Source organism: Gobio gobio, assembly GCF_949357685.1.
Source record: "Gobio gobio genome assembly, chromosome: 16".
NCBI classification, from domain to species: domain Eukaryota; kingdom Metazoa; phylum Chordata; class Actinopteri; order Cypriniformes; family Gobionidae; genus Gobio; species Gobio gobio.
Genome location: NC_137109.1, coordinates 9373106 through 9401081, shown reverse-complemented (window position 1 = coordinate 9401081; position 27976 = coordinate 9373106). Strand labels below are relative to the sequence as shown.

Below are 27976 nucleotides of genomic sequence, written 5' to 3'. Positions count from 1 at the left end.
ATCACTGCTCCAGAGGAGATCTGCATGGAGGAATGGGCCAAACTACCAGCAACCGTGTGTAAAAACCTTGTGGAGACTTACAGAAAACGTTTGACCTCTGTCATTGCCAACAAAGGGTATATAACAAAGTATTGAGATTAACTTTTTACTTATTTTCCACCATCATTTGCAAATAAATGTGATTCTCTGGATTTTTTCTCCTTCTGTCTCATATTTGAAGTTTACCTATGATGAAAATTACAGGCCTCTGTCATATTTTTAAGTGGGAGAACTTGCACAATTGGTGGCTGACTAAATACTCTTTTGCCCCACTGTATATTTCTCAATATTTGTGTATTTGCTCGGAAATGGCTTAAAAGATTAACAACAAAATCAGCTGAACTATCATTTCAGCCAAACAGCTGTTTGCAGTAGCCAAACAGTTTCTAAATATTTCAAGACTTATAAATATAATAAAATCTAGTTGCAAGCAGTGTTATTAAGGCCAAACACCAAAGGTACAAGTGCGAAAACCTGCAGAAATATGATGCATGAAAAACAGCTAGTTCAGAAGTTCAGGTGAGAGTTAGTTGCCATAAACTCCAATTGAGGAGGAATAATAATTCGAAAAATAATAATTACATTAGGGGCTACACGCTTTCCTAATAATTAGTGGAAATTTCATCTCTAAAATACTTTCACTGTGATCTGCTTTAATGTGGAGCTAGAGATACAGACTAGTGGCTTTGTGTCTTATGACGTGTTCTCGCCATGTTGTAATTACCGCAGTTATGTGGCAAAAACTCGTGATGTTCATGCTGCTAAGAGGACCAACAGCTGATGGTACAGATGTATCTGCTCGAGCAGAATCGGCTCAAGGTCGTGCATCGAAAGTTACAAAAAAAATGACGTGCACTGTCATGCGAAATGGTGAGACGCCATTCTGACGTTTACACTACGTCAACAGCGTCACAGAGACTGGCACAGACGATAAGAAACTGTTGAAAAAAATTTTTTTGTGCACAAAAAATGTTCTCATCACTTCATAACATTTTAAAGGGTTAGTTCACCTAAAAATAAAATTAGCCCATGATTTACTCTCTCAAGCCATCCTAGGCATATATGACATTCTTCTTTCAGATAACACAATCTGAGTTATAATGTTTGTTAATGGTACACAGGTGCATCTCAATAAATTAGAATGTCGTGGAAAAGATCATTTATTTCAGTAAAACAACTTAATGTGAAACTAATATATTATATAGACTCATTGCATGCAAAGTAAGATATTTCAAGCCTTTATTTGTTTACATTTTTATGATTATGGCTTACAGCTTATGCAAATTTGAATATTGTGAAAATCAGCATCATGCAGTTATAACTTTTAACTTGAATGTGCCATTTCTATTTTATTTACCCATTGATGTAACTTAATGATATATTAAATAAAAAAATAAATAAAAAAGTTATTCAGAAGTAACTAAATTAAGCACATTTTACAGTGCTGTTAACTGTAGTCTTCTTTACCACGAAATACTATTAAAATCTCCCCCAAGAGTTCATTTTTTTCATATTATATTATAAAGAATTTAAGCGGTTACACTGAGATGGTTCTTAATGTGTTTTTGTACAGTTATTTATTGGCGACAGGCAGCATTAAACCATCTAAACTCACCTAAAGGATTATTAGGAACACCTGTTCAATTTCTCATTAATGCAATTATCTAATCAACCAATCACATGGCAGTTGCTTCAATGCATTTAGGGGTGTGGTCCTGGTCAAGACAATCTCCTGAACTCCAAACTGAATGTCAGAATGGGAAAGAAAGGTGATTTTAAGCAATTTTGAGCGTGGCATGGTTGTTGGTGCCAGACGGGCCGGTCTGAGTATTTCTTCTCATACTTCTCATACTTATGAGTATTTCACAATCTGCTCAGTTACTGGGATTTTCACACACAACCTTTTCTAGGGTTTACCAAGAATGGTGTGAAAAGGAAAAAAAATCCAGTATGCGGCAGTCCTGTGGGCAAAAATGCCTTGTTGATGCTAGAGGTCAGAGGAGAATGGGCCGACTGATTCAAGCTGATAGAAGAGCAACTTTGACTGAAATAACCACTCGTTACAACCGAGGTATGCAGCAAAGCATTTGTGAAGCCACAACACGCACAACCTTGAGGCGGATGGGCTACAACAGCAGAAGACCCCACCGGGTACCACTCATCTCCACTACAAATAGGAAAAAGAGGCTACAATTTGCACAAGCTCACCAAAATTGGACAGTTAAAGACTGGAAAAATGTTGCCTGGTCTGATGAGTCTCGATTTCTGTTGAGACATTCAGATGGTAGAGTCAGAATTTGGCGTAAACAGAATGAGAATATGGATCAGCATCTTTGGGATGTGGTGGAACGGGAGCTTCGTGCCCTGGATGTGCATCCCACAAATCTCCATCAACTGCAAGATGCTATCCTATCAATATGGGCCAACATTTCTAAAGAATGCTTTCTGCACCTTGTTGAATCAATGCCACGTAGAATTAAGGCAGTTCTGAAGGCGAAAGGGGGTCAAACACAGTATTAGTATGGTGTTTCTAATAATCCTTTAGGTCCCTAAACAATCCCCTTGTGAGATCAATTCTTTATTAGGCTTACACTATAATACAATTATAATAGCCTATGATATAATATAAAAACAAATGGAAGTATTTAAACTGATAGTATATTATATCAGCTTAAATGCTTCAATTTGTACAAAAATAAATAAATAACTGAAGTAATTAAATAGATCTAATAGCTAAATATGTTCAAGGGAACATGTGAACTCTTATAGTTATCTAAACATCACTGAAACCCAAACCACACACTCATTGATTTAAACTGATGTGTGTTACTTTGGTGTTTAGAGTTTGCACGCTACACTTGTAGTGGGTGTAAATGTGCTGTGTCCATCATTATTCTTTCTGCGCGGCCTCGCACGCGTGCAGCTTAGAGGGAACATTCACCACAAGTGTAGTGTGCAAACTCTAAACACCAAACTAACACGCATCAGTTTAAATAGATGTGTGTGTGTTTCAGTGATGTGACTGTACAAAAACACATTAAGAACCATCTCAGTGTAATCGCTTAATTTTTTTAAATATTATATTATGTTACAAAGAATTGAACTGTCTTGGGGGAGATTTTAATAGTATTTCTTGGTAAAGAAGACTACAGTTAGCAGCACTGTAAAATGTGCTTAATTTAGTGACTTCTGAATTAACTGTTTTTAATTAAAAAGTTACATTGGTTAAATAAAATAGAAATGGCACATTAAAGTTAAAAGTTATAATTGCATGATGAAACCACTTTTTTGTGTGTGCGTTTACATACGCTGTAAAGGTAAAGAATGTTTTTGCTCAGGTGACCAAAATGTCCGCCCAATAGACCAATTTACTGTTTGTAAACACACAGGATGTGCGCGCAGATGGGTTCCAGAAAACCAGGGGGAGGTAGCGTTTACGTATAGAAAATTACATGGATACGGTACAAAATCGTTCGATTTAAATAGATTATAGATATATATTTATAGATGACTAATTATAGATTATTAGATGTTATTTTCAAAATGTTGTCCGCATATTACAATAGTTTGTCACCCAGTGATAGGGATGTGCGTGACAATCGCACCACCGCGGTGGCTGAATACCACTGGCACTGGGCGGACAAAACACTTTTTTTTTGTATTAGAGATAGAGATAGAGAGCCTACATTTTCCGTCAGTGAAACAATCCTACAGCCTGTCAAACATTTAAATAAATATCAGTAAATAATGGTAATTTAAATTATTTAAGAAAGTTAAATATTAGTTAATATATTGGTTTTCCCAATTTCCCCACAGAGGTGCTCCTATGCCGCTTTGCGCTGAAAGGATGTACACGATCGTACAGGAAAGAGAGCATCGCTTTTCCAATATCTTCATGTTTTCTCCTGATGTACCAAAACTGAGAGCCTTGCTGTAGTAAAAGTTGTGAACAGCGAATTTATCTTCTGCAGGGTCAAGAACTTTAGTCTTTGTTTGATTATGCACTAAAAATAAGCAAAACTAAAAATATCCGGCATGAATGAAATGCGCTATACACATAAACTTGACACACCTTAAGTTTAATAACAGCAATTTTAACACAGATTTTGGAAGATTCTGTGTTAAATAGAGTTTGAAGGAAAATGTATCTGTCCTAGCACCGTTTTCTACTTTAACACAGTAAATTCTGCAAACTCCTAATTAGATGCAAACAAGGAAGAAACATGTATAATCCCACGTACATTTTGGAAGATTTTGGAAAATAAATAAGAGATTCCATGTCCAGAAGAATAAAATGGTGTAAGCCTATTGTTAAATTCGTGGGAAATCGGGTGACCAGATCGCAAAACGTAGGCAAAGCTTAAATTTTGGCTCAGCTCACAAAGCCTACCTCTCTCTCGTTTGGCATGAATATAATATTTATTTTGTAAGTAAATGTTTGTGCTTCACTCGTGTCATAATATTCAGCCACCGCGGTGGTGCGGTTGTCACGCACAGCCCTATCACTGGGTGACAAACGATTGTAATATGCGGACAACATTTTGAAAATAACATCTATTAATCTATAATTAGTCATCTATAGATATATCTATAAATAATCTATAATCTTTTTTAAATTTTCCATGTAATTTTCTATACGTAAATGCGATCTCCCCCTGGTTTTCTGCATCCTATCTGCGCGCGCATCCTGTGTGTTTACAAACAGTAAATTGGTCTATAGAGAAAAGTTTTGCTCAGCGAGAAAAGAAATTAGAGGGAACATTGCATGGGATTACTGTGCTTGATTGGCCAGCAAACTCACCTGACCTGAACTCCATAGAGAATCTATGGGGCATTGCCAAGAGAAAGATGAGAGACATGAGACCGAACTATGCAGAAGAGCTGAAGGCCGCTCTTGAAGGATCCTGGTCTTCCACAACACCTCAGCAGTGCCACAGGCTGATAGCCAAGCCGCATTGAGGCAGTAATTCATGCAAAAGGGGACCCAACCAAGCACTGAGTACATGTGCATGGTTATACTTTTCAGAGGGCTGACATTTCTGTATTTAAAATCCTTTTTTTAAAATGGATTTCATGTAATATTCAAATTTTCAGAGATTTTGAATTTGGGGTTTTCATAAGCTGCTTGAATCATCAAATGAAGGCCTGAAATATCTCACTTTGCATGCAATGAGTCTATATAATATATTAGTTTCACATTTTAAGTTGAATTACTTAAATAAATGAACTTTTCCACGTTTTCCATTCTAATTTATTGAGATGCACCTGTGTACATTAGCTAATGTGAGACCTTATTGTAACTTGTTACCAAGTTAATACATCGCAGTATATTTTAGTATAATATTCAGCATATGTCAAAATGTCTAAAAGCGCAATAATATTGTTTGCATTGTATAGAATTACAATATCGTATCGTTGTGCCTTTGGTGATTCCCACTCCTACAAGCGGCTTCATGAAGGTGACCAACGTTTAGGTGCATTTTTTTGTATTACCTGTATTTCTTTATAGTTTTTTTTTTTTCAATATCTGTCTTGCGACCCCTCCTATTACAGAGTTTCACACTTGCCTAATGTTTGATTGTAAATACTTAAAAGAGCAGAAGAAACTTGTTTCTATGCAGATTGAACAGTGGCCCAATCCGAGATTTCAGTGCAGATGTTGGGAACCGCACCTCCATCAGGATGAGTTACCCTGAAAGCTGCCCAATGGTTTGGGAAGATATGGATTCCGATCTCAAGTATGTGGCTGTGATCTATAAGTCGGTGGACTTCCACTGGCTCCGTGCGATGATTACAAAGACCTCCATTGTGAGTGCGCGTTTATGCATCTGGCAGATGATTCTCTTAAAGTCTTGTTCAATACAGTATGTCTCAACATCAAGTTTTAACATGTAACTTTTCAGTCGCTGTGGAACTGGCTGTTTTTCTGGCAGAATGTGCCAGTGAGTGTTCCAATCAATGCCTCCCAATTCCGTCTCCTGAATCCGGAGATTATTAGAGAGACGTCCTCGGATCTACTTCACTATCCCGATGCTAGACAAAGGCTCTGGGGCTGGGACCAGGTGAGCTCCTTTTCATTTATTTTATAGGAGAACAAAAATAGATGTACGTTATAATTTTTTCCCCTTGTTCCCTCTCTAGAATGTCCCTACTTTAGGAGTCTCCGCTCTCAACCTGGCTACATACTTATGTGATGAGGTGAGCTTAGCAGGCTTTGGCTATAACCTCAGCCAGAAAGAGGCTGCTCTTCATTACTATGACGACAGACCCATGACATCCATGTTAAAGGAAGCCATGCACGATGTACAGACAGAGACTGTTTTTCTTAAGCGTCTGGTGACTTCAGGCAGTATTACTGACCTCACAGGTGGGATACACTGCGGCTTCTGTTCAAGCTAAATGTCTTCCCACAAAACCCTTTTGTGGGTCAAGCTGAAGGTGCAAGTGGAGGAATAACTACTAATGAAGGACTACTTAGTATTTTAGTAACCTTAAAGCTGTGAGACTGGTGCTGTGATGGTTTTGTTTTAGGTTGAACTTGTAATCTCCATTTTAGTCTTTTGTTTTAAAAAGATTTGCCAAAATACATTTTGTTGTTTATTTAAAGCAGTTTGTTGGGTAACCGAAGCCCGTTTTTTAATTTAATTGAATTGTTGTTGTTTTTTATTCTGATCATGATTAAAATCATTGTGTACAGTTCTGTTAGGACCATTATCGTCAAAGATGATTGACAATTAGTATATAGTTTGGATTGGCGGTATGGTTCTGGATTCTATGGCAGGGGAGAGCAGTGATAAAAACAGAACCAACAATGTATTGCAGATATCATTAAGGTCAATATATAAATGTACAACATAATTCGGGAATTTAGTCTGATTCAGGGGGAATCAGAATGGCAAATCCTGACTGATGAGATGAAGGGTAATTAGCTCCGGAGAAACGCGATAGCTGCTGATAATACTGAAGGAGCTTATATTTGCATGCTGTGATAGACATCGTATTCCTATTGGTAGACGTGATCAGCTGATGCGAGCTTGACTTACGTGACCTGCCAGAACTAACGCTATGCTTGATTCGTGGTCTGAATTATTGGCCCCCTTGGTAAATATGATCAAAGATGGCTGTAAAAATAAATCTGCATTGTTTATCCTTTTGATCTTTCGTTCCAAAAATGCGCAAAAATCTAACCTTTCATTGAAGTAAAACAATTGAAATCACATTATGAAATGTTTTTCTCCAAAATATGTTGGCCATAATTATTGGCACCCTTTTTGCAACGTCCTTTTCCCAAGATAACAGCTCTGAGTCGTCTTCTATAATGCCTGATGAGTTTGGAGATCAGAGATCATTCCTTCATACAGAATCTCTCCAGTTCCTCAGATTCCCAGCTCTTCTCTTCAGTTCACTCATTTTCTATAGGGTTCAGGTCAGGAGTGGGACGGTCATGGCAGAAGCTTCATTTTGTGCTCCGCGACACGTGTGTGTGTGTGTGTGTGTGTGTGTGTGTGTGTGTGTTGATTTTGATGTTTGTTCTGGATCATTGTCCTGATAGAAGATCCAACCACGGCCCATTATAAGATTTCTAGCAGAAGCAACAGGTTTAGATTTTTTATCTGTTGGTATTTGAATCCATGATGCCATGAATCTGAACAAGATGTCCAGGACCTCCAGCAAAAAAATAGGCCCAAACATTAAAGATCCAGCGGTATATTTAACCGTGGGCATGGGCTACTTTTTATCCATGTTTGCACCAAAGCCATCAGATGGATTTGCTGAACCAGGTCCTTTTGAATTTCCAGTTGTGTCTGAACACTGAATATTCTGGAGTTTGTTTCTGGATGAGCGAGGAGGATTTTTATTGAAACCCTCCCAAACAACATGTGGTGATGTAGGGGCTGTTTGATATTTTTTTAGGCTTTCTGACCCCAAGACTCAACTAATCTCTGCGGTTCTCCATCTGTGCTCCTTAGAGATTTTTTGTCCGCTCAAACTCTCCTCCTCACCGTGCTTTAGGACGATATAGACACGTCCTCTTCCAGGCAGATTCATAACATCTTTAGTTGATCAGAACTTCTTAATTATTGCCCATGCTTCAGCTATTTTCTTACAGACACTTTCTATTTTGTGAAGCTAAAAAATCTTTTGCTGCACATCAGAAATATATTCTGTGCTTTTACTCATTCTGATGATGATTAAGGGAATTTGTCCTTTGTGTTTCCCCATAGTTATATTCCTGTGGAACAGGAAGTCATGACTGGACAATTTCATGCTCCTAGTCATCCTGATGTGCTAAAAAAATGTAATTATGAATGGGAATATACTTCAGAGATATTTTAAACTTGGTGCCAATAATTGTGGCCAATGTGTTTGGAGAAGAACATTTATTTCATAATGTGACTTCCCCCCACTTTCAATTGTTTTACTTCAATGAAAGGTTAGATGTTTGTGAATTATAATTTTTTTTTGACTGAAAGATCAAAAGGATAAACAATGCAGATTTATTTTTACAGTCGCCTTTGATCATATTTACCAGGGGTGCCAATAATTCTGACCTCAACTGTATATATTAATTTGTCACTGCAATAACTGTACTCTTCCAACAGATGGAGCAATTGTTGTAAAAAAATACACAGAAAAATACACTGAACAGCCTATTGAATGTCTTGCCTAGTGAAGAGAAACTACATTCACCTTTGCTATATCCTTAATGTGAGGTCGCAAAGTCACCACACTACGTTTGACAAGTGAGAAATACTGATTTCAGCCAAATTGCCTTATGTGGAGAGATGTGTTTGTATACAAGATACTAGTTGTAATTTATTTTATTTTGAGAAACCGTAATGACCTGAAAGTATAGCTTGAAGGACTGTATTAGCTGGCATTCATGGTTTTTAGTCTTCCTGCAAGTGTTGGTCTTTTAGATTGGTATTATAATAATTGCACACACACACACACACATACACACGCACACACACAAATCATTTATATGTGGCTTTTTCTTTGACATGAAGGTGCTGGATGAGCAACAGATTTTTCTTTTAAAAGGTTTTAGTTATTAACTAATGTCAGATTCCATACTAAGACACATTGTTCGTTCTCTCATGTTGCTTGTATTGATTGAAATGAATGATGTGTCATCCTTTTCATGCTGTTTAACTATTGCAATAAATACAAAATAAAATAAAGAAATATTGTGATTTATTCATTTTTATTGTAGGTAGCTACAGATAGCCTGTGGGGCAAGACAAAAATTGCTGTGCCACTGTGCATTTTGGAGAATCTGTTGAGCCATAATTCAATGAATACTGTTTCGGTCTGTTTCAAGGGAGAATACTCTCCTAACAGCTGTTCATGAGCTTATTTATAGCTTATATTTAAGCTAAGCTTTGAAAAACTCAATGTATATACTACACTTATACAGTGTCCCAGATGGGTAGACTGAGATTTGGGTATGAAGATAAATGTTTCAGTACTACTACAGCACACCATCAGACGCTGTCTCTGTTTTAGATGCATCTGTTTATCCTTTAGCTGATGACACACATTGTGAAATGTCATTTGGTTTATTTAAAATTTGTATCTCTTCCCTAAATCTCCTTGCCTAGACAGCAACTTTCGCAAGTAGGTTGTGAATGGGTGTGAGAGGTCAGTTAAACTACTCTCCCTGTCATAGAAAATGGCCGGCCAGATGATATTATTTTTCTCCATTTAAATAATTTGTGTATTAAAAGCTGGTTTTGATAAAACCCTGACCGGGATGATGCTCACTATGACCAGTCTGTGCCAGTGATGTTATGTATATAGAAAAAGAGGGGGCCAAGCATTGACCCCTGAGGTACCCCAGCTAGACACCTCTCCCTTACAAAATATAGCTTCCCTTTAGGACGGGCTCGAGCCCATGTTTAGCACGAGGATGGACGTCCCCTGAGGCAGCGCTCACCAAATGCTGGAGACAGATGTCAGATGTCTCACTTTTTAGAAAGTATCTGGTAAAAGTATGAAGTAAAACGAGTATCTGTGATTTTGTGTTAAAGTGTTTAAACTGAAAGAAATTACAATGTCTGTGATTTATTACAATTGTGGTGGTATAATTGTACTTGGATGTATAGAGAGGCAAACCTCTTATTGAAGTAAATCTGCAAAGCATGAGACTTTGAGGAGAAAAAAAAAACACATCTTGTCAAATTGTTCTGGAATAAATCGCATTTGGAAATGTGCAGATTTTTTGGTTTAGATCAATGCTTGTGCATCAGGTGCAGACTATGTTCAATGACCTACACTCCTGTCTCTGTTGTCAGTTGAATGAAAGAAGTAACATTTACGAGACATCAATGTGACATTTTGACTTGGTGGACAGATGCAGTTTAAAGGGACGAGAATACTTTTTTGCGCCCTTATGTACGACCTTATTCAACAATCTCTTCTACTCAACGCCATTCTCCTACGTTATTCACAGACGAGAAGAAATTGTTGAATAAGTCGTTATTTTTGTGGGGTTTTCCCACAAAGTATATTCTCATCAAGTCATAACATTAAGGTTAAACCACTGTAGTCACATGGACTATTTTAACAATGTCTTAACTACCTTTCTGGGCCTGAAAAAAATGTTGCGATGACTTTTCTGTATATGGAAGGGTCAGAGAGCTCTCGAATTTCATCAAAAATGTAATATTTTGTGTTCTGAAGATGAATGAAGGTCCTCACAGGTTTGGAACGACATGAGGGTGAGGAATTAATGACAATTTTCGTTTTTGGGTGAACTAACCCTTTCAGAGAGGAAAGAAAGCATCCATTCACGTGAACTTTGAACAGCCACCTCTGAATAGGAAAAAGCATTCAACAAAGTTGCTTAAATTATGAAATAAAAACCCTATGAAATCGTATCTAGTGTTTTTCTTTGTCTCTTTTCCAGCAGTTTCAGCTGATGTGATTATAGTCACCTTGAAATAAAAGTAGCTCTATATTTTACCTTTCATTTTTCCTTGTACATGAGACAACATCATAAATATTCTGACCTCACTTCCCCATGTTATTTCCAGTAATTTAACAGACATTTCAGATATTTTATTTTCACTAAAAGATCAATTTAAAAGTAATTCAATGAAACTTAGCGAACAAGAAACTTGTTATAATGAAAGTGAATAGTAGGTTTAGTCTCGACATACTAGATTTGCTTATGCTGTTGCTGATCATGTAAAAAGATTTAAGACGGTAACACTTTACAATAAGGTTGTATTAGTTAACATTAGTTAATGCATTAGTTAATCTTTGTTAACGTTAGTTCATAAAAATCCAGCTGTTCATGGTTTGTTCATGTTAGTTCACAGTGCATTAACTAATGTTAACAAGATTTTAATAATGCATTAGTAGATGTTGAAATTAACATTAACAAAAATAAATAAATGCTTTATAAGTGCAGTTCATTATTAGTTCATATTAACTAATGTTAACTAAAGAACCTTATTGTAAAGTGTTACCGCTAAGACACATACATGTTGCTGTGACTGTTTTACAATATAGATCTGCTTTTTCTTCAATGATATGATCAATAAGTTATGACATGTTTTTACATTGCTTTAACTCATCAAAATAAGTTATACAAGATTCAACTCGTTTAAGTCAGTTTAATGAAATTTAAGTTGAAATTACTTAAACATCTAAGTTGATTGTACTTTAAAACTTGTGCCATGTAGAGTTTCATGACTGAAATCAATAATCACGTAATGCAGAGTTCACACTGCCCGATTTTAGCCCCGGTTTTGACTTGCTAACAGGTTTTGCGAAATCACCAACAAATGCCCGAAATCATAGGCAAATCGGTGCTCGAGCACGTGACAATCACGCAGTGTGAATTATCAAAGACGCGATCAGAGAGAATCACAGATGAGTCGCCAGCGCCCGTGAGATATTTGGCACGCTAAATATCTGGACCTGTCTGCGATTCAAACTCCTGCTGTATGAAATGTGTTCTGACAGAAAATTACATTGGCGATGACCGACAGCTATTGAGAGAGCAAGATACAGGGCAGTGGGAGGTTCAGGGAGGAGTTATAGACCAGCATATCAGTTTTTTAATAGATACATTCACAATTATATCAAACAGAAACAAAGCAAACAAACATTTGCTTGACCAGCCATAACAGCAGCACGGTGCAAAATTATTTATTTACCTCAAACTCTCTTTGCAGAACACAATCCTTGCTCCCTGTGTCTCCCCAACCATTTCCTCCTCTATAATCTTTTTCTTTTTCTCCTTTTTGCTGCAAATCAGCGCACAGACGATTTGGATCGCAAGTTTCTACACTGCAGTCTATATTTTTAATAACAATTCCAGTCTCGCACAAGAACACCAGTCTGGCGCACGTGTGATCTTGCGTTGTTTCCTTCTCACTTCTCGCGTGTGTTTGGTTGTGAAACGTAGTTTGCGGACGGGACAGAGCTGTCGGCGATTCTTCCTCTTGTACAGTCATGCAGTGTGAAACCCCCTGTTGCCGATCCATCGGTCAGTGTGAACACAGCAGTGACTGAATGCTACCCCAGATAGTCATGCAGTGTGAAAAGGGCAGCAATCCGACGAGTTTGAAAATCGTGCAGTCGGCATAACCCAATGTCATCTAAAAAGATGACATTGGGCCGTCTGCAATCTTAAAGGAACACGCCGACTTTTTGGGACTATAGCTCATTCACCGTATCCCCCAGAGTTAGATAAGTCCATACTTACCATTCTCATCTCCGTGCGTGCCATAACTCTGTCTGAAGCACCCACTGCTAGCCTAGCTTGTCACAAAGACTGGAGGTAAATGGCTCCAGCTAGCCTACTGCTCAATAATGCTGGGTACACACCAAAAGATAATCGGGCTGATTTTGGGCCGATTTCCCCCCTTCCGACAATCCTAGCTATGTCCCGATTATCTTGATGGTTCTAAAGATTATTTTATCAGATTTTCCTGTGGTGTGAAGTGTGTTAAGAGTGTCCGAACGTCGGAGCCGTCCCGATCGCGAATCGTAAATATTCAACATGTTGAATATTTACGATCAGAAATCCTGATGTGTGGGGGGAACCCCGAGGACAAACGCGCGCACACTCGCGTGAAACGAAGTAATATCCAACCAGAAAGCACGCTGAGAGATTAAATAGTCATGAACTGTAAGAAACTTCAACTATATAGCGTTTTGGTGCTAATGTGGCGTAACAGAAATGAAATGTGTTCTGAGTGTGTCTGAGTGTTCTGAAATGTGTTCTCTCTGTTTATGTCTATGGCGAGTCACGCTCCTCCGCAGCGGCTCCAACAGACCGGTCTGAAATAGTCCCAATATAAACGCTTATTATAAGTGTACCATAATGATTCAGGGCAAGACAAAAACACGGTTTGGAAAATGGATTCATGTTCATTCAAATCTTGAACACAAAAAAAGTTACGGACAACAGCTTTAAAATATGTTTGGTTAAAGCTACACTGTGTAACTTTTTTAGTTTATTCTTAGCTAAAAACACTTAGTTCTTTCAAAAATATATGTGCTCATTAATGTATATTTACTTCTTTCAAGTAATAAAGTATTCTCGTAAGTTTATAATATGCCATTGAAAATACATACGGGTGAGGGGTTCGAATGCGGGTCGCCATGTTGCCCCTCCATCTTGAAAGTACATTAGCCAAAGAGGGACATACCCGTAAATTCAAGCTTCGCCTTTCGCGTTTTAACACTCAATGGCACCGTGTCAAATGTGGACGAGGTCGAACTGGAAGCCATATTAATCTTGGACTAAATCGGCCACCGTAGGAGTTAAAACGAAATCAGAATTGAGAGGAACAGAAACTAATATTCACTGGATGGTCATATACCTTTTCACCGCTAGATGGGGGAAAATATCACACAGTGTACCTTTAAATGCTCATAAACACATTGCTTTTAAACACTAATCAGTGAACAACCAAATCTTAATTTTCTCATTGGTGGAACAGAACTTTAATTCATATACAAATACATACAATTAAATACATTATATACACTGTTTGGCCAAAAAAAGGCACCTTCTGAATTTAAATAAGTAAATACTATGATTGGATCATTATTGCAGTGATTAATGTGTTTCTGGCATGTTATAAACACATAATACTGACTTTGGCATGACTACAACATTCATTAAGTTTTGATGATGCAGAAGTTAGGTGTTTGTGACCTGCTGATCAGGTCAGGTCACCATGTTCAGATCTGTTTCCTCTTGATGTTTTTGGCGGATCATCAACAATTGCAAACTGCGTCCTCCAAAGAAGAACTTCTTCAGTAATTAATTCTTGTATTACATTAACTACAACATAGTTAAGTATTTTAACAGTAAATACATGTATAAAATACAGGCTAACATAAGCAACTGGCTGGCAAAGCCACATCTCGGATACATTTTCTAAAGTATAGGCTCCTGTTTACAAGAATGTTAATGTTAATACAAGCCAGACAGGAGATGAGCGTTCAATTAATGATATGCCATTTTCATTGATATCAGTGTTTATAATGTAATCGATAAAATGACAAAATAACAAGCATATGAATTTAAAAGAAAAAGAAAATGTGTGCTTTCTTGATCTAGCACATGCAGGACATTCTTGACAGAATAGGAACTTATAGATACACTCATAAAAATAAAGGTTCTTCATTGGCATTGATGGTTCCGTGAACTTTTTAACATCCACGGAACCTTTCCATTCCACAAACGGTTCTTAATGATGGAAAAGGGTTGTTTAGATTATTAACTCTTTCCCCGCCAAACACAGAATTGTCCAGGTTCGCGTGATTTTGCTAGGGGGCGCTCGAGTGTTACCAAGTTTGCAGTTTTCCCGCAGAATTGGGCTACTTTAACATTGTTGCCGAGGGCTGTTTTTCATGTGCGCGGGTTGAAGCGACCCCAATAATGTGATATTTACCCCCTGGAAATGCGAATTTAAGGAGGGAACCCCCGTCAAAAAATGTGGGGGACCCCTTGAAACGCGATTGGGCTAGTTTTGAGTAGCAATTGGGCGGGTTTTGTTGAGAAAACCTGCCAACCCTGGGGCGCTATGATGATTTCTGAAAGAATACTAAATCAAAAAGTGATATCATATGCAATCATATGCATATGTAAAATAATGCGATCCTCAACATTAAATAGCAAATAAATCAAAACTGCCTAATGTTAGCGAATGAAATGTCGACCCAGGACGAGCTATAGGACTGTGCAAGCATTAGGGGTGTTGATGGACTCAATCTGCTCCATCTGTGTTTTGATCAAACGTGATTTTCTCTAGCCTGGCTCCGCCCTCCTAAGTACTTCTGCTCAATTTTCATTTTCCTTCAGTACTGGTAGTCAAGACATCGTTAAAATAGTCCATGTGACTACAGTGGTTTAACCTTAATGTTCTGAAGTGACGAGAATACTTTTTGTGGGAAAACCCCCAAAAATAACTTCAACATATACTTCAATATATTCAACACATTCTTGTCACAAAAAGTGCGCTATTCACAGAATTTTGTGCACAAAAATTATTCTCATCCCTTTAAACTTTGTCCACCAAGTCAAAATGTCACATTGATGTCTCGTAAATGCCACTTCTTTCATTCAACTGACAACAGAGATAGGAGTGTGGGTCTTTGCCTTCGAACATTGTCTGCACCTGAGGTTTTATCTCAGAACTAAACCGAAAAATCTGCACATTTTCAAAAGTGACTTAAGATTCCAGAACAATTTGACAAGATGTCTTTTCAGTCTGGGATTGCGGTATATTCTCTGGTTTTCTCCGGTCAAATTTTAACCGGTCCAATCAGCGAACAGAGGGAGTGGCTGAGAACGATGACGTTGATGCGCTAGTTTGAGATGACATACATCACGACCAAACGTTAGCGAATGGTTATGGCAGATCCAGAATTGCTCTGTGCAGATCCAATAGTTTTAAACTTCAACAGAGTTCCCGCCAGGTTAGCTTTTTGCTCAAAATGTTGCTTTTTAATACATGTATATATATATATATATATATATATATATATATATATATATATATATATATATATATATATATATATATATATATATATATATATATATATATATATATATATATATATTCTTTTCATATATTCTTTATCTGTTCTTTATTTTGATATATATTGCATGTTCAGATATTCATACAACAAAATATTCTGGGGGCCATGAAATTTTTGTAAAAATGATCAAAAACGCTGGCTGTTTTTTTTGTTTTTTGTTTTTTACGCTGGCGGGTAAAGAGTTATATCTTCATGCTAAGAGAAAAAAAGGTTCTATTAAGAACTGTTTACTTGAAGGTTCTTTGTGGAACCAAAAATAATAATTCTATGAAATCGAAGCAAATAAAAAACCCTTTTGGAACCTTTATTTTAAGTGTATTTGTTAAACTGTATAAGAACACTGCAAATCATAACAAAAATAAATAAATAATCAGTCTGTCACTGCTGCGTTCAATTATGCAACAATGGAAAATGAAACTGATTTCACATCATCTTTTTGAAAAATGTTTGTGCTGTGCAAAAGTTGTAGAATAGCATATTTAGATCCGTTACGGGTTTATAGGGGTAGCTGTAGTAAAGTCAATAGTGCAGTGTAAAACTCACTTTACACTTTCATTTTCCCACACGGGGGAAAGTGTCTTCATGTCAATTGATTGAGTTCCTTCGTTCTCCAAATCCAAGACTTCATTCTTCATATTATTCCTATTGTGAACAACAACAAAAATGCATTAGTTAGTTGTCAAAAACACAGACAAAAGAAAGGATCATATTCTGACTAGATATAGTGGTCTAGTTGTTTTTTTTTTGTTGAGAATTGCAACACTCGTGCACATTTCCATGTTCACTCAGTGCTTTTCAACGCTCTGCTTTGCCAAAACATTTTTCCCCTCAGACTCACTGGCTCTACTTGACAAAGGGATTTCTTTCTTGGACGGTGCCCCTCCTCCAAACCCTCCTCCTGTTTCCCCCTCGCCTCTGTAACAGCTGCTCTTTGGAGCCGTATCCTAAGAGAGTGATGATCGGTGCTTTTTTATTTCAAAGTGTTTTTTTGGAACAGATGGCCAAGGGAGAACTGGGGAGTCAGCCAAGACCGCGCTGGGGAATGTGCCAATTCCTGTAGTGAGCGAGTTCTCTGGGCTCCAGCTCGCGTGCCTTCCCTCTGCCCTCTGCCCTGAGTGGCGCCAGCAGGACTTCCCAACTAGTGCTGCGAACATCTGGTGTCTGGCTCTGGAGGGGGGAGGGGGAGGCGCACTCAACCAGCTTCCTTTGCTGAAGGAACGCATTAGCTCACATAGGGGATGGAGGTTCGCACATAATCTGTCGGGCTTCTGAAGACCCTTCATGCCTTACCTAACTGTTAGCATAACCGATTAGATTTGTCACAGCTGCTCTTTTCTTCATTTCAAATGCCATAAAAACGTCCCATTCTTTCCTACGAGAGGATCACGGAAACTATACGGTTAACTGTACACAAACCATGAGCACATCATTACAGAGGGAACGCACATGTTGATATAGGATAACGCTGCAGGAAATAGGGACTACATAGATGACTGTGTCATAAAACTCCCCGCAAAAAAACACATCAATCACTCCATTTATTCGCCCGGGATGCTTTCTGAGGAAAAAGCTGGCGGAACACCCAGTCCTGTCTCTGACAAAAGTTGATGATAATTTAATTTAATGGGATCATTATTAGCCATGGGGGGGGGGGGGGGGGGGGGGGGGGGTTCTCTCCAATTTTGTATGTATACACATAATGTATGTATGTATCATTATTTTTGCAGAAAATAACTAATGGATGGAGTTTTCACACTTGTAGTTCGGTTCGCTTTCCTGATCCGATTAGCGTTCATATTGCCATTTTCATCGCAGAACCAAATCTGTTCACAACCTGATTGGTCGGCTTTTATGACGTATTACTGAACATTCAAAGCAGTGCCGTGTTCTGGCCTAAATGCGCTCGTTGTGTGTGTAGCCACATATGATGGTATTTTGACCAGCTGAGAACTTGTGAAGAGCTTATAAAATGTGTAAAGGAGTCAAAACAGGGGCAGGAATCCCTCCGTCACACACACAAACGAAGATCTGCTGCGATGCGATGTGGTTCTGATGCCTGTACTGAACTGTGATGGGCAAACTCGCAGCTATGACGAGAATATGCGTAAGCATTCTGTCCTTTTTAGGGTCTCATCTTCCTGTTTTTGGTTCATTTACATGTCTTTGGTCCATGTTGCGTTCTCAATCGTACCGCACCAGAATTGGTTTGGAAGCGGGCCAAGACCCATCTTTTCAGCTGTTTCGGTCCACTTGTTTGGGTTCAGATGGCAGCGTTCACACTGACAGAGCAATCGCACCAGGGCTCGTTTTAATCGAACCCAACATGCCAAGTGTAAACACACCCTAAGAATACAGTTCTGCCTGTCTATAATTATTCACAGTTTGCTGGGCAAATGTCAAGGTTCACATGAGAGCAACATGCCTTTCTAAAGGCACGGGTTTGTTTTCTTTTTAAAAATAATATAATACAGATTGCAATATACTTGCACTACATGACCGTTAAGAGCAATTCAAAGGTGGGAAATGTGTTTTTTCTCCTGGTTTTATCATATAAAAGCCCTACACACAGGATACAGTAGCCCTTCATGGGACACTGGAAAACTTCTTCCCTACTGACTGTTTACCTTCCTCTTCTTGGAGCGACCCTCGGCCTGTAGAGTTCTAGTGCACTGCTCCACACAGTCTCTGAAGCTCATGTTGCGGTGGTCTGGCGAATAGTCCAGGTCGGCAAGCTGAGCGAGGGACAGTATGTAGTTGCAAGCTATTCTTAATATAGCCAGCTTGGAAAGCTTCTGCCCATAAGAGTAGCAGGGTACCTGTAAAAGTAGATTAAGGTGTCGTCAAGCGAGAAAAAGCAGGTCGTGAATATAAAAATCAATAGCTGCGTTTCAATTACCCTTCAAATTGAAAATACACCCAATGGAAACATCATGCTCACATGAGGTGGTTTTTCAGGCCATTTGCGAGTATTTCGCAAAACTGCAATGGAAATTTTGGCCTTTACAGGTCACCTGGTGTACGTTAAAGTCACATGATCATTCTTTAAAGATGATCTATGTTTGGACCAAGTGTGCTGCACGAGTCCTGAAAAGTGAAGCCAAAACATTTCGATCACCCCCAGGTGAACATAAACCCCGCCCCCGCCATGTATTCTAATGGGACGCGAGACAAACTAAACAATCAAATACACTTTTTTTTCCAAAGACAGGCCTATTTATTGTCATTTTAGGCAGTTTTTTATCACGCTGAAGTGTTTGTTTTTTAAGTAAGTTTGGTTTTAGTTAGTTATTTGATGCTATAAAAACGTGGGGTGTGACGTCATGATTGACAGCTTCTCTGAGCGAAGCAGTCACTGAGGCACCAACTGACTTTTTGGGGGATTTTCGGGAGGAGATTGGAGCTTTAACTTTAATTTCTACATTTCCATAACTGTTTATTTCACACCGACATGAGTTGGTCTGCAGTAAACTGTACAAATTGATTCTGTGGGAGTGTGGGCAGGACCCTGATACCGCGGCAGACTTGGTTCTTGAGTTCACTACGGTCCCCAATCGCCGCAAGATGTCGGCGCTATGTTGGGACATTGGCGGCTTTTCTACAATGGAAGAGAGTGAAAGGTGCGTCGTCCATATTTTTAACAGTCTATGGTTTGGACAGAAGACGAATTGTGCATTGCACAGCTCAAAAAAGGTTGGTCTGTTCATCCGGAAATTATGAATCTGCCGTTTCTCTGTGAAATCATGTACTATAACCTCCCAGAAACACCTCCCAAGTATCCATTAATGCTTGGATAACACGCCTACGTCTCCTTCGATTGCAAATAATGGCTAGTGCGGTTGCTGCGGTTGCTACGTAAACTTACCAACTTATCACAAGAGGAAAAAATTACACTTTACATCGGTTAATGGAATGCATTACATCTCAAATCTGTAATGGAAACCAGGCAAATTTCCTTCTATGTTATGATTATGAGGACCTAAGGCCTAAAAAGTCTACTCAATCCATTAGATAGCACAGGCACGTCTGTAAGATGTCTGCTATAGATATGTTAACCTGGAAAGCATATCTGCAGTGTAGACAAAATACCTGATAAACATGTTTTTACACAGCTGAAGAATAAGCAGTTTTACATACATTCGAAATCTTATACATCTTAAAGACATATTCTTAATGTATATATGGCATCTAATAGGATATGTCCTAGAGACGTATTGCAGATGAGCAAACACTCAAAAAAATGCAGACATCAAATAGACGTCTCCGAGATCTACTTGTGCTATCTAATAATGTATAGTAATTCATCAAAGGTCTTCTTCACAAGAAGGTTACTGTTACACTAAAAAAAATGAGGTGTTTGCTGCGATAATTCAACACTGTTAATGTTTAACGCTTAAACTCATACCTCGGGTCTTTAGTGACCCAGGACGTCATTCCCTACCCTCCTCCTCATTCATTTTTTACATTTAGACATAAACCTTCTTAGTATTCCTCAATCAGTTCATAATAAACAATATAACAAGAAAAACAATTATAAAAGAATTCCTGCTGTCCCATTCATTTTTGTAAAAATGGTATAGGGTCGCTAACGACCCGAGGTGTGTGACAGTGCAAGTTTTTTTTTCTGCACAACAATAATTGAATCTTTGATGACTGAATAAGTGCAGTTCACCTTTATTCCACAAGGTGGCAATGTCTGATACGCAATGATGACGTGACGTTTCACTCATAGTCACCGCAGGCAGAAAACAAAAGAATAGGAAGTATCATCAGCAAAACTTGAAATGGCTCAGAGATTTACTGCCGATCAAGAACTGAACGCAACCATATGTGTCACTGTCACTTGATGGTGGATCTGGTGAAGAAGCTGTCAGCGATCAAATATTGATTTTGAAGACGTTGAAAATGAAAGTTTTGAGAATATATTTGTGATGGCGAATATGAGCCAGATGCTGAATCTACTGGGAAATGAGCTCTGACGGGGGACAGTGATGATGGTATAAAACATCTGCTCAAACTGAACCCTTCCAAGCTCCAAAAGGTCACAAGATATGCTTTATTTTATGCTTCTGTTATTGTTACTCTAATATCAGGAGAGTTTTATATTAGCGCTATCTATCCGTGTTAAAGATCCGGGTCGCTAAAGACCCAAATATGTAATGATGATTGGTGAAACATTCATGCAACATGAGGGTTAAAGGATTATTTGTTTGGTCATGGCTATCTTCTACACTCTAAAAAAAAAAAGGTTCTATATGGCACCAAAAATGGTTCTTGGCTTGTAATCATAGGGGAACCTTTTTTAGTGCTATATAGCACCAATTTTGGTGCTTCAGTGGTTCTTCAGCGGTTCTTCAGAGGTTCTTCACCGGTTCTTTGACTAAGGTGCTATATAGCACCTCTGAAGAACCGCTGAAGAACTATGATTACGAGCCTTTTTTTTAAGAGTGTAGTAGTTAAACTTGAAAAACAGTATATTCATTGATGGTCTAATTCCATCACTCTTAGGTTTGGGTTGTGCTGATAAGATAATTTATAATTATGTAACATCTCCAAAACTGCAAAAATGAAAATGTCTGTTGACTAAGTTATTGGCAATAGGACAATTTCTTTATTTTGTTGAAACATCTTTACAGCTAAACACATTTGCATTCCTCAAATTTGGGATATTACTGACCTCTACATCTGCGTAAAAGCAGATCCTTGTGACTTTGTGCATTTCATCCAACACTGAAGTAATGCCGCCTGTGGGAATTTACCTGCTTTCTGAGCGCCTCAAAGGCTGCACTGATGGTGTGCACGCGCGTCCTCTCGCGCGCGTTCGCCAGTAGCCTTCGAGTCTGCTGAATGGCTTTGATCTCCGTGACGACGCCAGACGGCTCTCCAGCGCGTCTCCTAGGTGATTCCGCGCTCTCGCTTCTGCCGCTGGTCGCAGGCGCCTGAGAGACTGCGCGCTGAGACAACACAACGCGCTCCATCGGAAAAACCTGTGAACTGCTCAAAGCCGAGTGTTTGTTATTGACAGTCTTCTCGGAGTGAAGTTGCGAGTCATGTATCTCTCCAGAAATCACGGTGTTAATCCGCATATCTACGGCTGTATTTAAAATTTCGTTTCCGACACTCGCGGCGACGGTTTCCGAACCGTGAGTCTCTTTTTGACAAGCGTCTCCCAGTGTCTCGGCCATTAGATGCGAGTTCTTATACAATTTAAAGTAAGGTAAATGATCCTCACTGACACGCTTAATTGGGTCTCGTGCTTTCCGTTTAAATTTCTTGTCTCCTGATACCGTGTTTAGGATCTTGCAATGACCGTTTAGATGTGGATTCTTCATGTCGGATGTCCAATAAAAAAAAAAAAATGAAATGAAAGGAAGAGAAATGTTGTAGAGAGGTGATAAACAAATCACGCTGTAAGTGTCAAATCAGCGCTCGGTCAGCTGTAGTCAAGTCTTCCAGGACGAGCATGCCTGCTTCGCTTGTTTAAAACTCCATGTCAGTGTATTTTTGAGGTGACGTGCTTCTCCTGTGGTGTCCTGAGTCCTGTGAAGTCAGGCAGACATTGCCAGGACATTTTTGTGAATGTGCTCGACAGTTCATCTGTGTTTATTCAGCCTCAGTTAACACAGAAGCCCCTGTTGGTGAGATAAGTCAGCGCCGAGAGACCGCCCAAAATAAACCCTCAAGAGGACCTGACACATTACCAATGAAAGCACTCTCTCGACAGCTTTTCAAATGACAATAATAATAATAAATAATAATTACGACGTTGTCACACTTAATATAAGCCTTTGTTAAAACAGAAGGCAGTACCGAATGAATAGTGAGGTTTCATAATTCATAAACAAGGAAGACATGATAACATCATATTCGGGAGCATGTTGTCGCAAAGTCTACATCTCATTAGTAGATTTACACAGTTTAAAACTGTTTACAATATAAACTTTAAATGCAACTCTCAAATGTTTGGTTTATTATTTATATAGGCTAAATGTATTTTTCCACTAGTTAGGTTAAACAAGGTTATTGTTCTCTGTAAATCCCAAAGTCGTTATTAATAAACCAATCAAGTGGTCCTAATTAAACATTAGACTAATGTCATGGAATCATAACTCATTAATAAAACCCATCCATAAATTAAAGACTGTACGTACACTTTTTTTAAAGGTGGTTGCACGCAGAAATCCTATTTAGTTAATGCTGCTATTTGTTTTTGTTTTTTTAGTATAGTTACTAGTTGTAGTAATGTTGATTCAACTCAGTTCAGTGTTGATTCAATTTAGTTCAGTGTTGATTCAACTCAGTTCAATGTTGATGATTCAACTCAGTTCAATAGTGTCAATGTTGCAACTTTCATCAATTATGAAACAAATTCAATTCAGTTAAATGTTGATTACAATTCAGTTCAATGTTGATTCAATTCAGTTCAAGACCACAACTGGGATATTGACGATTTTGCCGGTTTATTGTCTGATTTAATTATTAACATCATTCATTGGATGTAAAAGTTACTGCTTCAGAAGCAATCAATAACTTATTTCTACTTTGATTTATTTATTGTGCCGGTTCAGAAATGAGGGATGTGTCAAAAATGACACCAAAATTAATACAAATGCTCACAAAATTCAAGATATTGTTACAAAAAAGTATTTGTATGAGATCTGGATTTTTATATTATAACATGTGATATAATTAAGCAATATCACAAGAGCAAGAGAGCTGTTTTCGCATGACTGCAAACATTATATTGCTTTTATACAAACAATAAAAAAATAAAATCATTATTTTCAACATTATTTATGCATTTGTAATTTACCAATTCAGATGCATCTTCTGTACCACCACCAGTGCAAAGATTAATTTTGTTGTTAATGATTTCATTTGATTGGTATAACAGCTCTCTATATAGTGTCTTATTCTAATTATGTTTATTGATTAAAAATAAGTAATTTCTCAGGTGGTCATGTGGATCTTTATGAATTTAAGTAGCTGGTCTGGTCTTGGATTATGTGGTCGTGACTACAACACTAATAGTTACAGCTCCTTAAATGTATTCAATAAAGTTATTCAGAGCTTATTAGAATCATGTAGAATAGATTGTACTCACATAGATTCAGTACACTCAAAAATAATGTGCTTAATAAACTCAGATATATTAAGGAAAACATTCCAAGTACTTTGTTAAAACACCTTTGAGGGGAGAGCAGGTGGGATACAAGGGATGAACAAGTAAGAAAACATCAATCCACACTCTGACAGTTTACCAGGAATTGACCTTTCTTCCCTGGTGTGACCTATATCCTAGTGAAGTGTAGTGCAGGACTTGATTTTGCTCATCGGGAATTGATTTGATCATTGTTGTCGTTTGCAAAATGCTTTGGTCATTTCATATGTTTGTTAGGTTGCTGGAGGGGAGGGACTGAAACATGGGTCGGGTAATGATGAGCAAGGATAAATATGTGCATGGTAAATCATTTATAATAAATACTGCAATATTGCATTAAAATAAGAATAGTCTGTTTGGATTTTGTGGTGTCTTTTAGGAAATTACACAATCAATTTTCTTAATTTTTTCTTTCTTTGTTTATTTATGCATATTTCTTTATTTATTTTGAGTGTAGTGGACATTTACAACATGAGGGTGAGTATCATTTACCCTCATGTCGTTCCAAACCCGTAAGACTGTCGTTCATCTTCAGAACACAAACTAAGACATTGAAGCAAAGATAACATGAGAATGAACCTCATTGGTTCTTGTAGAAGCTCAAACGTGCTGCGTAACACGAGAATGAACCTCATTGGTTCTAGTAGAAGCTCAAACATGCTGCGTAACACGAGAATGAACCTCATTGGTTCTAGTAGATGCTCAAACATGCTGCGTAACACGAGAATGAACCTCATTGGTTCTAGTAGAAGCTCAAACGTGCTGCGTAAGATGAGAATGAACCTCATTGGTTCTTGCTGAAACTCAAACGTGCAGCGTAACACAAGAATGAACCTCATTGGTTCTTGTAGAAGCTCAAACGTGCTGCGTAACACGAGAATGAACCTCATTGGTTCTTGTAGAAGCTCAAACGTGCTGCGTAACACGAGAATGAACCTCATTGGTTCTAGTAGAAGCTCAAACGTGCTGCGTAACACGAGAATGAACCTCATTGGTTCTTGCTGAAACTCAAACGTGCAGCGTAACACAAGAATGAACCTCATTGGTTCTTGTAGAAGCTCAAACGTGCTGCGTAACACGAGAATGAACCTCATTGGTTCTTGAGGAAGCTCAAACGTGCTGCGAAACACAAGAATGAACCACATTGGTTCTCGCTGAAGCTCAAACGTGCTGCGTAACACGAGAATGAACCTCATTGGTTCTTGTAGAAGCTCAAACGTGCTGCGTAACATGAGAATGAACCTCATTGGTTCTTGCTGAAGCTTAAACGTGCTGAGTAACATGAGAATGAACCTCATTGGTTCTTGTAGAAGCTCAAACGTGCTACGCAACACGAGAATGAACCTCATTGTTTCTTGAGGAAACTAAAACGTGCTGCGTAACACGAGAATGAACCTCATTGGTTCTAGTAGAAGCTCAAATGTGCTGCGTAACAGAGAATGAACCTCATTGGTTCTTGTAGAAGCTCAAATGTGCTGCGTAACACAAGAATGAACCACATTGGTTCTCGCTGAAGCTCAAACGTGCTGCGTAACACGAGAATGAACCTCATTGGTTCTTGTAGAAGCTCAAACGTGCTGCGTAACATGAGAATGAACCTCATTGGTTCTTGCTGAAGCTCAAACGTGCTGCGTAACATGAGAATGAACCTCATTGGTTCTCGCTGAAGCTCAAACGTGCTGCGTAACATGAGAATGAACCTCATTGGTTCTCGCTGAAGCTCAAACGTGCTGCGTAACATGAGAATGAACCTCATTGGTTCTAGTAGAAGCTCAAACGTGCTGCGTAAGATGAGAATGAACCTCATTGGTTCTTGCTGAAACTCAAACGTGCAGCGTAACACAAGAATGAACCTCATTGGTTCTTGTAGAAGCTCAAACGTGCTGCGTAACACGAGAATGAACCTCATTGGTTCTTGTAGAAGCTCAAACGTGCTGCGTAACACGAGAATGAACCTCATTGGTTCTAGTAGAAGCTCAAACGTGCTGCGTAACACGAGAATGAACCTCATTGGTTCTTGCTGAAACTCAAACGTGCAGCGTAACACAAGAATGAACCTCATTGGTTCTTGTAGAAGCTCAAACGTGCTGCGTAACACGAGAATGAACCTCATTGGTTCTCGCTGAAGCTCAAACGTGCTGCGTAACACGAGAATGAACCTCATTGGTTCTTGTAGAAGCTCAAACGTGCTGCGTAACATGAGAATGAACCTCATTGGTTCTTGCTGAAGCTCAAACGTGCTGCGTAACATGAGAATGAACCTCATTGGTTCTTGTAGAAGCTCAAACGTGCTACGCAACACGAGAATGAACCTCATTGTTTCTTGAGGAAGCTCAAACGTGCTGCGAAACACAAGAATGAACCACATTGGTTCTCGCTGAAGCTCAAACGTGCTGCGTAACACGAGAATGAACCTCATTGGTTCTTGTAGAAGCTCAAACGTGCTGCGTAACATGAGAATGAACCTCATTGGTTCTTGCTGAAGCTCAAACGTGCTGCGTAACATGAGAATGAACCTCATTGGTTCTTGTAGAAGCTCAAACGTGCTACGCAACACGAGAATGAACCTCATTGTTTCTTGAGGAAACTAAAACGTGCTGCGTAACACGAGAATGAACCTCATTGGTTCTAGTAGAAGCTCCAATGTGCTGCGTAACAGAGAATGAACCTCATTGGTTCTTGTAGAAGCTCAAATGTGCTGCGTAACACAAGAATGAACCACATTGGTTCTCGCTGAAGCTCAAACGTGCTGCGTAACACGAGAATGAACCTCATTGGTTCTTGTAGAAGCTCAAACGTGCTGCGTAACATGAGAATGAACCTCATTGGTTCTTGCTGAAGCTCAAACGTGCTGCGTAACATGAGAATGAACCTCATTGGTTCTCGCTGAAGCTCAAACGTGCTGCGTAACATGAGAATGAACCTCATTGGTTCTAGTAGAAGCTCAAACATGCTGCGTAACACGAGAATGAACCTCATTGGTTCTAGTAGAAGCTCAAACATGCTGCGTAACACGAGAATGAACCTCATTGGTTCTAGTAGAAGCTCAAACATGCTGCGTAACACGAGAATGAACCTCATTGGTTCTAGTAGAAGCTCAAACATGCTGCGTAACACGAGAATGAACCTCATTGGTTCTAGTAGAAGCTCAAACATGCTGCGTAACACGAGAATGAACCTCATTGGTTCTTGTAGAAGCTCAAACATGCTGCGTAACACGAGAAAGAACCTCATTGGTTCTAGTAGAAGCTCAAACATGCTGCGTAACACGAGAAAGAACCTCATTGGTTCTAGTAGAAGCTCAAACGTGCTGCGTAACACGAGAATGAACCTCATTGGTTCTTGAGGAAACTCAAACGTGCTGCGTAACACGAGAAAGAACCTCATTGGTTCTTGTAGAAGCTCAAACGTGCTGCGTAACACGAGAATGAACCTCATTGGTTCTAGTAGAAGCTCAAACGTGCTGCGTAACACGAGAATGAACCTCATTGGTTCTTGCTGAAACTCAAACGTGCTGCGTAACACGAGAATGAACCTCATTGGTTCTAGTAGAAGCTCAAACATGCTGCGTAACACGAGAATGAACCTCATTGGTTCTAGTAGAAGCTCAAACGTGCTGCGTAACACGAGAATGAACCTCATTGGTTCTTGCTGAAACTCAAACGTGCAGCGTAACACAAGAATGAACCTCATTGGTTCTTG

General features: G+C 38.8%; 2 protein-coding genes across 3 annotated transcripts in view; one reads left to right on the top strand and one right to left on the bottom strand.

Moving 5' to 3' along the window:
* The window catches only part of st3gal5 (ST3 beta-galactoside alpha-2,3-sialyltransferase 5), a 31943-nt gene extending 22741 nt beyond the window's left edge, over positions 1–9202 (top strand). For both annotated transcript variants that reach the window (XM_079838230.1, XM_079838229.1), the window contains exons 5-7: positions 5661–5847; positions 5943–6101; positions 6181–9202. In XM_079838230.1, coding sequence (XP_079694356.1) covers positions 5661–5847; positions 5943–6101; positions 6181–6438 — 604 coding nt within the window. In that variant the 3' untranslated portion in view covers positions 6439–9202. The remainder of the gene's footprint in view (positions 1–5660; positions 5848–5942; positions 6102–6180) is intronic.
* A 6969-nt stretch (positions 9203–16171) lies between these two features.
* atoh8 (atonal bHLH transcription factor 8) lies at positions 16172–22722 on the bottom strand. The gene is made up of 3 exons (XM_079838723.1): positions 21873–22722; positions 18741–18932; positions 16172–16758 (listed from the first exon to the last, which is right to left on the bottom strand). The coding sequence occupies exons 1-3, from the start codon at positions 22443–22445 to the stop codon at positions 16753–16755; spliced, it is 771 nt and encodes a 256-aa protein (XP_079694849.1). The 5' UTR covers positions 22446–22722; the 3' UTR covers positions 16172–16752.
* Between the last annotated feature and the right edge of the window lie 5254 nt (positions 22723–27976).

Bases quoted from the DNA above. Each gene is read 5' to 3' on its own strand.
- atoh8 (XM_079838723.1), bottom strand. From the start codon at position 22,445: ATGAAGAATCCACATCTAAACGGTCATTGCAAGATCCTAAACACGGTA. The intron at 18,933-21,872 runs GTAAATTCCCAC...CTACTTTTACAG, and splicing joins TTGAGGCGCTCAGAAAGCAG to GTACCCTGCTACTCTTATGG.